General features: G+C 49.3%; 1 protein-coding gene across 2 annotated transcripts in view; it reads left to right on the top strand.

The window, feature by feature from the left end:
• Camsap1 (calmodulin regulated spectrin associated protein 1) overlaps positions 1–12002 on the top strand; it is a 71145-nt gene that overhangs the window by 50596 nt on the left and 8547 nt on the right. For both annotated transcript variants that reach the window (XM_052723144.1, XM_052723143.1), the window contains 6 exons: positions 78–2445; positions 3832–3968; positions 4489–4697; positions 4996–5098; positions 6404–6519; positions 7225–7343. In XM_052723144.1, coding sequence (XP_052579104.1) covers positions 78–2445; positions 3832–3968; positions 4489–4697; positions 4996–5098; positions 6404–6519; positions 7225–7343 — 3052 coding nt within the window. The remainder of the gene's footprint in view (positions 1–77; positions 2446–3831; positions 3969–4488; positions 4698–4995; positions 5099–6403; positions 6520–7224; positions 7344–12002) is intronic.

The raw sequence follows: 12002 nt of genomic DNA on the forward strand, positions 1-12002 counted from the left end.
GAAGGTTGGTACTCTCTCTCTCCAGACCTTGAACTCCTCTCCGACTTTTGAACAGTGGGTTTCTCCTCTTGTTTCAGGCCTGTGTCCCAGCCAACACCCTTTGCTCTCCATCACGCTGCCAGTTGTGATGTGGACCCCAGCTCTGGTGACAGTGTCAGCTTGGCCCGCTCTATCAGTAAAGATAGCTTGGCATCCAACATTATCCACCTGACCCCACAGAACCAGCCCCACCCTTCAGCCGGGAAGACCAGTGGGAAAAGCCTCCTGAGCAATGTCAACATTGAGGATGAGGAGGAAGAACTTGTGGCTATCATCAGGACAGATGTGTCTCCCCATTCTCCAGAGGTCTCCAGGACCTCACCTCAGGCCCCAGGCCTGGTGGCAAGTGTCAGGTCTCCCCAGAGACAGATTGACACTTTGGAGAGTAAGCCTGACAGTTTTTACTTAGAGCCCCTGATGCCAGCAGTGCTACGGCCAGCCAAAGAGAAGCAGATTATCACTAAGGAAGATGAGCGTGGAGAAGGGAGACCGAGGACCGTCATGTCGAAGAGGCCCAGTGAGGGCTCCCAGCCTTTGGTACGGAAGAAAGTGACAGGTAGCCATGGCAGTCGTGACCTGAACAGAACTTTCACCCCAATTCCTTGTTCAGAATTTGCTGCAAGCATTGATCCTGCCGAGGCAGGACCACAGTCAGCAGAAGCTGCAGGAGAAGGGCAACCTCCGGCCATGGGTAGATTCGATCCGTTACCTCAGGGGCAGGCTGCTGATGGCTTCTTCCTCCATGTAGGCAGGCCTGAGGAAGATGAGGGGAGGTGGTATGTTGGTTCACAGAGTCCCAGCTCCCACGACTCAGAACCCTGGACTATCCTGAGGCAGGACTCTGACTCCGATGTGGTAGATGTAGAGGATGCAGAGCAGGATTTCATTGGTGAGGACCATCCTATGGTTATCCCCAGATACGCTGGTGAGGAGGAATCAGCCAAACTACAAGAGGATATGAAGGTAAAGGAACACGAAGACAAGGATGATGCCAGTGGCCGCTCAAGCCCATGTCTGAGCACGACCTCTCAGCTCAGCAGCATGTCCATGGCGAGCGGAAGTGTGAAGATGACCAGCTTTGCCGAAAGGAAGCTCCAGCGGCTCAACAGCTGTGAGACCAAGTCCAGCACCAGCAGCTCCCAGAAGACCACCCCAGATGCATCTGAAAGCTGCCCGGCCCCTCTGACGACATGGCGCCAGAAGAGGGAGCAGAGCCCTGGCAGGCACAGCAAGGACCCTGCCAGTCTGCTGGCTTCTGAGCTGGTGCAGCTACACATGCAGCTGGAGGAGAAGCGCAGGGCCATCGAGGCCCAGAAGAAAAAGATGGAGGCACTGTCTGCACGGCAGCGCCTGAAACTGGGCAAGGCAGCCTTTCTGCATGTGGTGAAGAAGGGGAAGGCTGACGGTGCCCCACAGCCCCTGAGGCCCGAACACTTCACTAAGGAGTTCACACAGCACAACGGAGAGGACTTGGATGATGGCACGTGTAAAACTGAAGGGTTCCTTGTCAAAGAAGATCAGCGAGATCTCAGTGAGTCTCAGGATGTGGCGTTTGCACAGCTACATAAACCCAGGGACCCGGCTTCTCTGCATGATGGAGAGAAGCACAGAGTGATTTCTGCTGCTCTCTTAGAGGACAGTGTTGGCGAGGTGGATGTGAATGAGTGTGACCTGTCTATTGAAAAGCTGAATGAGACCATCAGTACACTGCAGCAGGCTATACTGAAGATCTCCCAGCAGCAGGAGCAACTTCTCATGAAGTCCCCCACAGTGCCAACCCCAGGCGCTAAAAATAACTGCCAGGACCAAAAGGTAAAGGCCCCAGTCCACTTTGTTGAGCCGCTCTCTCCAACTGGTGTGCCTGGCCACCGCAAACCCCCACGGCTTGGCCAGGGCCGGAACTCGCGTCCAGGAAGGCCAGCTGAACTGAAGGTTCCAAAAGACAGACAGCAGGGTTGTTCCCGGAGCAAAACCCCAACACCCAGTATGGAGACACTCCCACATCCTCGGTCTTTGCCCCCAAGCACCCATCCACGGTCACCCTCCGACCCAGGTGGGGAACCCCCTGAGAAGTGTCTCTTTGACAGTTATAGGCTCCATGATGAGAGCAACCATCGGACCTTTGTCCCGTCCTCTTGCAAAGATGCAAACATTGTATCAGAACAGATGAACCTTCAGGAGGGTCTGGAGACAAGTGTGAAAGAGGCAAGGCTGAGCTCCTCTGCCATCGCAGGCAAAGAACACACTCTCATGGAGGAGCCGCTGAGGAGCAAGGCCAGCCTCATTGAGGTGGACCTCTCTGACCTGAAGGCCCCGGACGAGGATGGAGAGGTGGTTGGCCATGAAAGCTCAGTGGAGCTTGGCGGAGATGGCGACCAGAAACCTGGGGTTGGTTTCTTCTTCAAGGTGAGTGAGGTGGTAGTGTGTGAAAAGGTCATGAGGTGTGCTCACATCGCCTTGGGTATGAGGATGTCTCAAGAACTTCTGTTCTAAACCAATTCCATAAAAAGCCGGGGAAGAAACATGTTTGAGTTTGTGGTCTACAGAAACCTCCATCCTCAGGGTGGAGGGTGGACCCAGTCAGATGTAGTCACAGGCAGCACATCCTAGAACCCAATAATTTTCATGAATCATGAAATACTTGATTTTCAGATGACGTTTTGGTCATTTAAAATTGTAAAAAATGCTCAGAACTTGAAGACTGCACAAAGATATCCAGGCCAGACATGACCTGCGTGCTGCAGTTTTCCCACCCCTGATACAGAAACCTGGCCACAGACAAGCTTTAGAAATATCTCTGTTTCTCCATCCTGCACTTTCTCAGAGATGAAGAAAATTATGGATCTGGGGTTTCTCTTCTGTTCTGACCATGTCTCTTTCCTCCTGACTACCACATGGCATAGTCTCAGCCTTATAAGATGCACATTTTATTGACATGTGTGGGGTGTGTGTGTGTGAGTGTGTGTGTGTGAGAGAGAGAGAGGGAGAGGGAGAGAGGGGGGGAGGAGGGGGGCAGAGAGAGAGAGAGAGAGAGAGAGAGAGAGAGAGAGAGAGAGAGAGCGAGCACGCGAGCACCAGAGCCTGAGGTTGGCATTGGGTGTCTTCTTTGCTTGCTCTTCACCTTATGTATTAGATGAGACTGGATGAGTTCAGGGTGATATGGCCATAGACCCTTATATATTGGGACAAGGTGTCTTACAGAGCCCAGAGCTTACCATTTCAGTTAGCCTGGCTAGCTAGTTTGCTCCACAGATTCCTTATCGCTGTCTTTCCTGCCTGAATTTGTTGTGGCTTCTGAGGATCTGAACTCAGGTCCTTATGCTTGCCCAGCAGACATTTTCTCTGCTGAGCCATCTCCTCATTCCCATTTGTACTTTGTGTGGTATGAGTGCAGTCACATTGGTGTGAGCTTAGTTTGTGGAGAAATGTGTGGTTTTGCAGGGAAACCGAATTTGTTGCAGGGCATGTGGAAGGTCGTCTAACCGAGGCTTTTTTGATGGCTTGGACTTCTTTCAACTGTGTCACAGTGTATGATCAGCTCATTCATTAGAGAGTCAGGGCCTGCTGGTGCATGGCTTCGGCAAGCAGAGGCAGACAGATCGCTGAGTCTGAGGCCAGCTTGGTCTGCATAGGGAGTTCTAGGACATTCAGGCTTACATGGACCGTCTCACCAAAAAAAGTCAGATTGTCTAAGTGTATGTTAAAGTCCATACTCGATCAAGGTATGCCTAGGTTGGCTCGTTTAAGGAGTTTGTTGTGCTGTCACTGACTACAAAGTGATGGGTTTTGTAGGATGAACAGAAAGCAGAAGATGAGCTTGCTAAGAAGAGGGCAGCCTTCCTTCTGAAACAGCAGCGCAAGGCCGAAGAGGCTCGTGCACGCAAGCAGCAGCTGGAGGCTGAAGTGGAACTCAAGCGAGATGAAGCCCGGTAACCTCTTCCTCAGCAGCCTCCAGCTGTGTCTAGCGGGAGAGCAGAGCTATCCGTCTAGATGGTAGACAGGGCCAGGCTGACCCACCCCAGTTGGGGTGGCATCTCACCGCCACTTCACTCCTTCCTCAGCCCTGCTGTTAGCACTTAGCATTTGCTGGCCACGACAGTACTCATCTGTGCAGCTCTCATGGCCGACCCTTCCCTTGGGTGATCCTTCATGTCCATAGCACCCTGTGAGTCCTGTTCTTCACTCCCCATGGTAATGATGAGGCTACCAGTGTGTAGCCCAGGAAATGAGTTGTCTGTGGTCCCAGCACTCTCCAGAGTTTCCCAGGTGACTCAGTCCCACCCTGCCCCCTTTCACCAGTGCCCTTTGCCCCTAACTCTCACAGCTCTAATCTGCAGAGAGCGCCACAGAAAAGCACCCTGGGGAGGGCTGCAGGAGGTGGGGCTGGTAGACTTGTCCCTCGGAAGAGTGCCTCTGACCCAGTCTTTTGGGAATCCATTTTGCTCTCAGGCGTAAGGCTGAAGAGGATCGGCTACGGAAGGAGGAGGAGAAGGCTCGGCGAGAGCTTATTAAACAGGAATACTTACGGAGGAAGCAGCAGCAGGCCTTGGAGGAGCAAGGACTTGGCAAGCCTAAATCGAAGCCTAAAAAGCCTCGGCCAAAGTCAGTGCACCGAGAAGAGTCCTGCAGTGACTCTGGAACCAAATGTTCCTCCACCCGTAAGCAGCCTCATCCCGCCCCCATGCTGCACTTGGTGTTTAGTGCTCGGCTTCTTTAGCTCACTGTAATTTCTCAGGACCTGTGTGAGGTGGGCAGGGTAATGGGGGATTATGCCTTCAAACAGGCTTGAGAAATTGAGACCAAATGTGATGCTTTGAAATGGCAAGGGGCGTCCAGGGTTTGGGCCAGAGAGTTGGCTGGGTTTGGCACAGGGAAGCTCCTTGTCACAGTGAGTTATGGCGTTAGGGATGGGACTGGTAAAGATCTTCACAGTTTGCTGATTTCTTGTTCCTGCAGCTGATAACTTGAGCCGCACTCACTCTGGCTCCAGCTTATCCTTGGCGTCTGCAGCAACAACAGAACCTGAGAGCGTTCATTCAGGGGGCACACCTTCTCACCGGTAAGGAAGCTATGGGCATCTCAGTGCACTTGCCAAGAGGGAGAGACCCTTCCAGATCAAAGCTGAAGGAGAGGTCTTTTATAACCAATTCTGCAGTGTTTAGGAGGAAACTCAGCCTACCCCCACCAGAGCTCTGTGACAGCTTCTATGACATCTTCCCTCAGTCTTTCCCCTTGACCTCCTGTCAGATGTGTGCACTTCTTGTCACACACATTTGTAAGTGTAGGGTGACACCTAGCCCCATCGCCCACATCCTTCAGTGTGTATCTCAACATCATACTTGTCAAACTGTCGGTTTTTTTTCTGATCCCCAATCTGTCTAGTCATCTATTATCTGTTCCCCATAACTAACACCCTGACAACTGTTGCCCAGCCTGGATCTGTTGAAATGCTGTTAATTCAGGACTGTCCTCCATCTTTTCTAATCTTGACAGTTTTGCAGCCCCACCACCACCCATGGAGTCACTTGCTCTCAGCTGGGACAACCTGAAGTGTGAATATCTTTTTCAGGCTGTGGGTCGGGCAGGGGCCAGTGCTTTTGGGTTATTTGGATCATTTAAAGTGGTGTTTTCCATTTTCCAACAGCTGTTACAACTTCCCCTTTGTGTTACAAAGTCATTTTGCAGTGGTGGGGGTACCTGTCCAGTGAATTTTCTGGAATTCAGGAACTCCTGCATGTTTCTGACTTCTTGTTGTAGCTGGGGTTCATGTGAGTGGTATCATGTATGGGCATCATATGAATGTTGTCTGTGAAGAAGCATTTTCCTGCCTCCTCAGTGTCTAGTGGCTTTTTGTATCCCGGACTTTGTGGAGGACTCCTGAGGAACTTTGAATGGTGCTCTGGTTTTGTTTTGGAAGTTGCTTACCCAGCTATATTCTACTCTCAGCCCTGTCAGCCTGTCTAGAGAGCATCAGCCTACCTTCTAAGCAGTTTTCTTAGTCTTCAGGCTTGGTATTTACTGTTCATGATACAGCGTCCCTGCATGTGTAGCCCAGCCCTGCCAGGAATCAGAGTATGGGTTTTCAGACTAGCCCCACTGTGGTCCCTCCTTCCCTGGGTCTCGTCACTTGTTTGACAGCTGTTAGCCACCTGTACTTGGTCCTTTGTTGCTGAACCTGCATCACTCACTCCCTGAACTCATGGTGGCACCCTCTGGCAGTGGCTAGTAAAAGCTTAGCAAGTCCTCCACCTTCACAGGAAAGCCCTGTTGCCGCAGTGCCACAGGCTTCTTGCCCTGGTGGTATGGGTGGCCATGGTGGTGGGAGAGAAATGCAGCCTGAGCACCTTGTCTTTTTCTCCTGCAGAGTTGAATCACTGGAAGCCTTACCCATCCTGAGCCGCAACCCCAGTAGGAGCACAGACCGAGACTGGGAGACTGCATCGGCAGCTTCCTCTTTGGCCTCTGTGGCCGAGTACACAGGTAACAGCCACCATCCTCTTTAGGGTATATTGCTCACAGGGGCACCCGGGTGTAACACTCCTTAAACTACATCTTTATTTTGGTCAAAAGGTCTTTTTTTAATTAAGTACTTATCCAATGTCAGAGCTGTATCTAACTGCCGGGTGTCCACAGCAGGGGCACAGTAGAGGCCCTGACCTATCCTCACATTTGTCCCAGCTCCCTGCTACTTTGAGAGCAGAGCTAAAGCGGATCACATACCCTGTGCACTTGGAACCTTACATTTTCAGGTTTCTGGGTTTGTTATTTACATGGTAAAGAGACTCAAGTCAGAAAATAGCTACAATTGCTTTAATATATTTTTTTTAATTTATAACTGCAAATTCTTTTGAGTAGATTTGAAGAGGCCCTTATGGTCTGTTTTCAAAATTGCATAGTTGTCCATCATCACAGCTTTTTTTTTTTTTTTTTTTTTTTGGTTTTTTTCGAGACAGGGTTTCTCTGTGTAGCTTTGCGCCTTTCCTGGAACTCGCTTTGGAGACCAGGCTGGCCTCGAACTCACAGAGATCCGCCTGGCTCTGCCTCCCGAGTGCTGGGATTAAAGGCGTGCGCCACCACCGCCTGGCGATCATAGCTTTCTGTATTTTACTTCTGAGAAAAGTGTTGCTCTTTTGTGTGTGTTTGACCTTGTTACTAATTTTGCAATTCTTGATCTGATTTTTTTAGGTCCTAAACTCTTTAAGGAGCCCAGTAGCAAATCAAACAAACCAATTATTCACAATGCCATCTCCCACTGCTGTCTGGCTGGAAAAGTGAATGAACCTCACAAGAATTCAATATTGGAGGCAAGTGTCAAATTTCATGATGGTTATATGTAGAATAAAAGGTGCTTGTAGATTACAAATTCTGTTAGCCCTTGGTGTTTGCTTAGAGGTATCTTCTCTTTCTGTTATTTTAAGCTACCCTGTTACTCAATAGACATGGAGTCTTTTTCTCCTGATTACCAGGGAGTAGGGCTTGGGCCCCCACAGAAGAAAGGAATTTTGAAAGGTAGAGAAGGATGGAGCTTTGATTCATTAAAAAGTCTATTAATGGTTTCATGTGGGACAAACCTAAACACAAGGCTTTCCAGCTGGGAAAGAAGATACTTCTGTTTGTGGCATCCATGGTGTGTGGGCCATGAGAGGACCAGGACCCTGGTCCAATGGCCCGTATTTCTTTCTGTGGGGGGAATATATGGTATGTTGTTTTGGTGGTGGTGTTGTTTTTATTTTGGTCCTGGCAGTGGAACCCAGAGCATTATATTTGCATAGTAGACAAGTCCCTTGCTATCAACCACACCCCTTCCCCAAGAGTAGGTTAGATAGTTTTTAAATGAAGAACAAGTATAAATAGTTTGGTCACTGAGGACAATGCACTTGAGACAGAAAGCAGGCAGGTGATGCTGCAGTCTGCTAGTGAGTGTCCATGGTTGGTGGCAGGAGTTACAGTGAAGGGTAGGCCTTGGGGGCACTTTGGGCACCTGAGTCACCAAGAACTTAAAAGTTATGTCAGGTGAAATATGACTTGTCTTTACTGTGTTGGTTGTCAGCTTCCCTGAGGCTGTCTGTGTCTGCTGCTACAGCCAGGTCTGGGTATAGTAGTTCATGCCTATAATCGCAGCACTTACAGGATGAGGCAGGAGGATTACTGTGAGTTTGAGGCTAGCCTGGACTGTAGTATGAAACTTTGTCTCAGCAAAAGAACAAGAAAAGATGTTAATAGCCTTACCAGCTACAAGGACCCAGAAGGCAGTGAGAAAGTAAAGGTCAAAGTTAGGGTTTGCCATGCTTTGTACAGTTGCGAGCTTTCAGTCTGGGTGGTGAGGAGGGAGGCCCACATCTGCACAGTGAATCCTTACAGAGTGCGGATATTGGTGAACAGTGTGCAGTGGCCCAGGATGGACAGGTACATTGAGTGGGCCACTCTCCAGGGAGGAATCATGATGATGGAATCCATGATGGTTCTGTGAGTAATGCATGAAGACAGCCACTGACTTGAAAGGTTAGTGTGAATGTCTGATTCCCATCAGATGTGGAGTCACAGGGTATGGGCTTCAGATAGGAAACAAGGGAACTGAAAAAGTACACAGCAGCAGCAACAGGGCCTTGGGTAGAGCTTCAGCCTGGGCCTTGTAGGTCTTCAGAACAGCTGACACTCAAGCAGTTGCAAGAAAGACAGGGCATGCAGTTTAGGGGCAGGTGAGAGAGGGACTCTGGGCTCAGGGTCTGGTCAGAAGTCCCAGGGCACTGGGCCTCTGCGGGCCAAGGCAAGACCAAGACTGGCTTTACCCCAAGTAAAATGGAAATGAGCAGAGGAAGACAAGAACTGATTTTACCTCTCAGAGGGTCAGAGGGAGCAGGTGAGTGAGGAGCAGGACCTCTGGAGGGAGCTCTAGGGGAGGAGTGTACTCCTGACTACCTTTAGAGGACAGAGCCTGGAAAGTGTCCTGATTTCATAGGGAGCAAATGAGACCTGAGTTAGGAGTGACTTTGGGTCCTGTCTGGAACAGAGGAGGCACAGTTAGTGGAGGGGAAAGTTAGATTTCTCTGAACAGTGTGCTGACCTTGGACAAGATGCATACCCAGGTCTCTGGATGTGGTCACCTGAAATTTAGGGATGAGCTCTAGCATGGTTCCTTAACTTGGCAGGAATGGAATTCTGGTAAGAGAAAGCTATGAAAGCAAATGCCCCTATTTCAGGGGGGTTATGAATGTGTTGCTGGCCTTGGGGTATAAGACAAATACACAACACTGCTCTGTCTTTCATCAGAAATGATGTTTTCGTAGTTACAACTAAGCCCTCTTCCTTATTTGCTTGTTTTTAGTAGTAAAATTGGTACCTCCGGAAGAGCTTGTTCCTTCCCTCCTGCCAACCCATCCCCCATCTCTCTTCCATTCCCCCTCTCTCCTTCCCCTCTCCTTTTGTCTTTTATTTATTTTCATATATAATTTTTAAATGTATTCTTTGAGAATTTCATACATGTATACAGTGTATTTTGATTATACCCACCTCTTTCTCCCCGCCCCCCCATTCCATCCCAATTCCATCTCTTCCTTCTCTTCCTCTTTGAATAACCCACTGAGTCTAATTAGTGCTTCCCATATGTGCATGGCACAACCATCTGTAACTGATTCCGGGGGATCCACTACTCTCTTTTGGCCTCCTTGGTACCAGACACACATGTGGTATGCATACATACATACAAGCAAAACACTGATACACATTAAAATTTTTTTTATTAGAACAACACATGGCAGTAGTTGTGTAGCCTTATATCTGGGTCTTCTCTTCTCCTCTGATGGTATTCATGTCTGTCTTAGTGTTACACCATGACAAGAATGTGGCTTTGGAGTGTGTTTTGAAGTCAGGTAAGGGGTACCATCTCTTCTTTTTGCTCAGGATTGCTTTTCTATCTAGGGTCTTTGGTACTTCCATTTGAATTTTAAGGTTATTTTTTCTATTTCTGTGAAGAATGTCACTGGGATTTTGCTTGGAATTGCATTGAATGTGTCGATTGCTTTTGATAGGATGACCGTTTTCACAATAGTAATCCTACTAGTCTATGAGCACAGGAAGCCTTTCATCTTCTAGTATTTTTCTCTCTCTTTCTTTGGTGTCTTAAAGTTTTCATTAATAGAGGTCTTGTTTTTTGTTTGTTTGTTTTGTTTTATTTTCTTGAGACAAGATCTCTCTGTGTAGCCCTGGCTGTCCTGGGACTTGCTCTGTAGACCAGGCTGGCCTCGAACTCAGGGGTCCTCCTGCTTCTGCCTCCTGAGTGCTGAAATTAAAGGTGTGCGCCACTAGGCCAGGCTTAGAGGTCTTTTACATCCTTGGTTAGTGTCGTTCCAAGGTTGCTTGTTTACAGGCTCTTTTTTGGGGGGGGGAGGTTCTTTTAGGAGGTTCTGTGTGTGTGTGTTTGTGTGTTGTGGGATTTTGGTGGGGGGGCAATTTTCAAGGCAGGGTTTCTCTGTGTAGCCCAGGCTGTCCTGGAACTTGCTGTGTGGACCAGGCTGGCCTTGAACTTTTGAGATCTGCCTGCCTCTGCCTTCCAAAGTGCTCAGACTAAAGTTGTGTGCCACAGTATTCGGCTGTTTTTTTTTTTTTTTTTTAATTTTTTTTTATAAAGACCATTGTGAATGGGATTATTTACTTTTCAGTTTGTTTGCTGCTGGTATATAGGAAGGCTACTGATTTTTGTATGTTAATTTTGTTTCCTGTCACTGTGATGAAAGAGTTTATCAGATCTAAGAGTTTTCTGGTGCAGTCTTTAGGATTTCTTATGTATAGGACCCTATCACCATGAATAGAGATATTCAACTTCATCCTTTCCAATTTGTATCCCTTTTATTTGCTTATCTTACTGCTTGAGCTAAGATTTCCAGTATTGTATTGAATAAGGGTAGAGACAGTGGGTACTAGGTCTTTTTCCTAACTTTAGGGGAACTGCTTTCTGACTTTGTCCCTATGTAAAACAATGTTGACTATAGACTGGAAATACACAGCTATCTTAGTTAGGGTTTCTATTGCTGTGGAAACACACCATGACCATGGAAACTCTTATAAAGAAAACATTTAAGTGGGGTGGCTTGCTTACAGTTCAGAGGTTCAGTCCATTGTCATCATTGTGGGACATGATGGCGTGTATGCAGACATGATGTGGCTACATCTTGATCAGAAGACAAAAGGAAGTGGACTTTGTCATGGGCCGGTATCTTGAGCATAGAAAACCTCAAAGCCTGCCCTCACAGTGACACACTTCCTCTAAGAAGGCCACACCTCCTAGTAGTGCCACTCCCTGTGAGCTTATGGGGGCCAATTACATTCAAACTACCACAACAGTCTTTGTCATCCTGAGTTATGTTTCTTCTGTTCTTGTTTTTTTTCAGGATTCTTCCTTCCCCTTCCCCTTCCCTCCCCTTCCCTTCCCTTCCCTTCCCTTCCCTTCCCTTCCCTTCCCTTCCCTTCCCTTCCCTCCCCTCCCCTCCCCTCCCCTTCCCTTCCCTTCCCTTCCCTTCCCTTCCCTTCCCTTCCCCCCCCTTCCCTTCCCCCCCCTTCCCTCCCCTCCCCTCCCCTCCCCTCCCCTTCCCTTCCCTTCCCTTCCCTTCCCTTCCCTTCCCTTCCCCCCCCTTCCCTTCCCCCCCCTTCCCTCCCCTCCCCTCCCCTCCCCTTCCCTTCCCTTCCCTTCCCTTCCCTTCCCTTCCCCCCCCTCCCCTCCCCTCCCCTCCCCTCCCCTCCCCTCCCCTCCCCTCCCCTCCCCTCCCCTCCCCTCCCCTCCCCTCCCCTCCCCTTCCCTTCCCTTCCCTTCCCTTCCCCCCCTCCCCTCCCCTCCCCTCCCCTCCCCTCCCCTCCCCTTCCCTTCCCTTCCCTTCCCCTCCCTCCCCTCCCCTCCCTCCCCTCCCCTTCCCCCCTCCCCTCCCTTCCCTTCCTCAGATTTATTTATTTTAAGTGTATGTATGTATGTG

This window comes from Peromyscus californicus, unplaced genomic scaffold, assembly GCF_007827085.1.
Source record: "Peromyscus californicus insignis strain IS unplaced genomic scaffold, ASM782708v3 Scaffold_7__1_contigs__length_154581171, whole genome shotgun sequence".
Classification (NCBI taxonomy): Eukaryota; Metazoa; Chordata; class Mammalia; order Rodentia; family Cricetidae; genus Peromyscus; species Peromyscus californicus.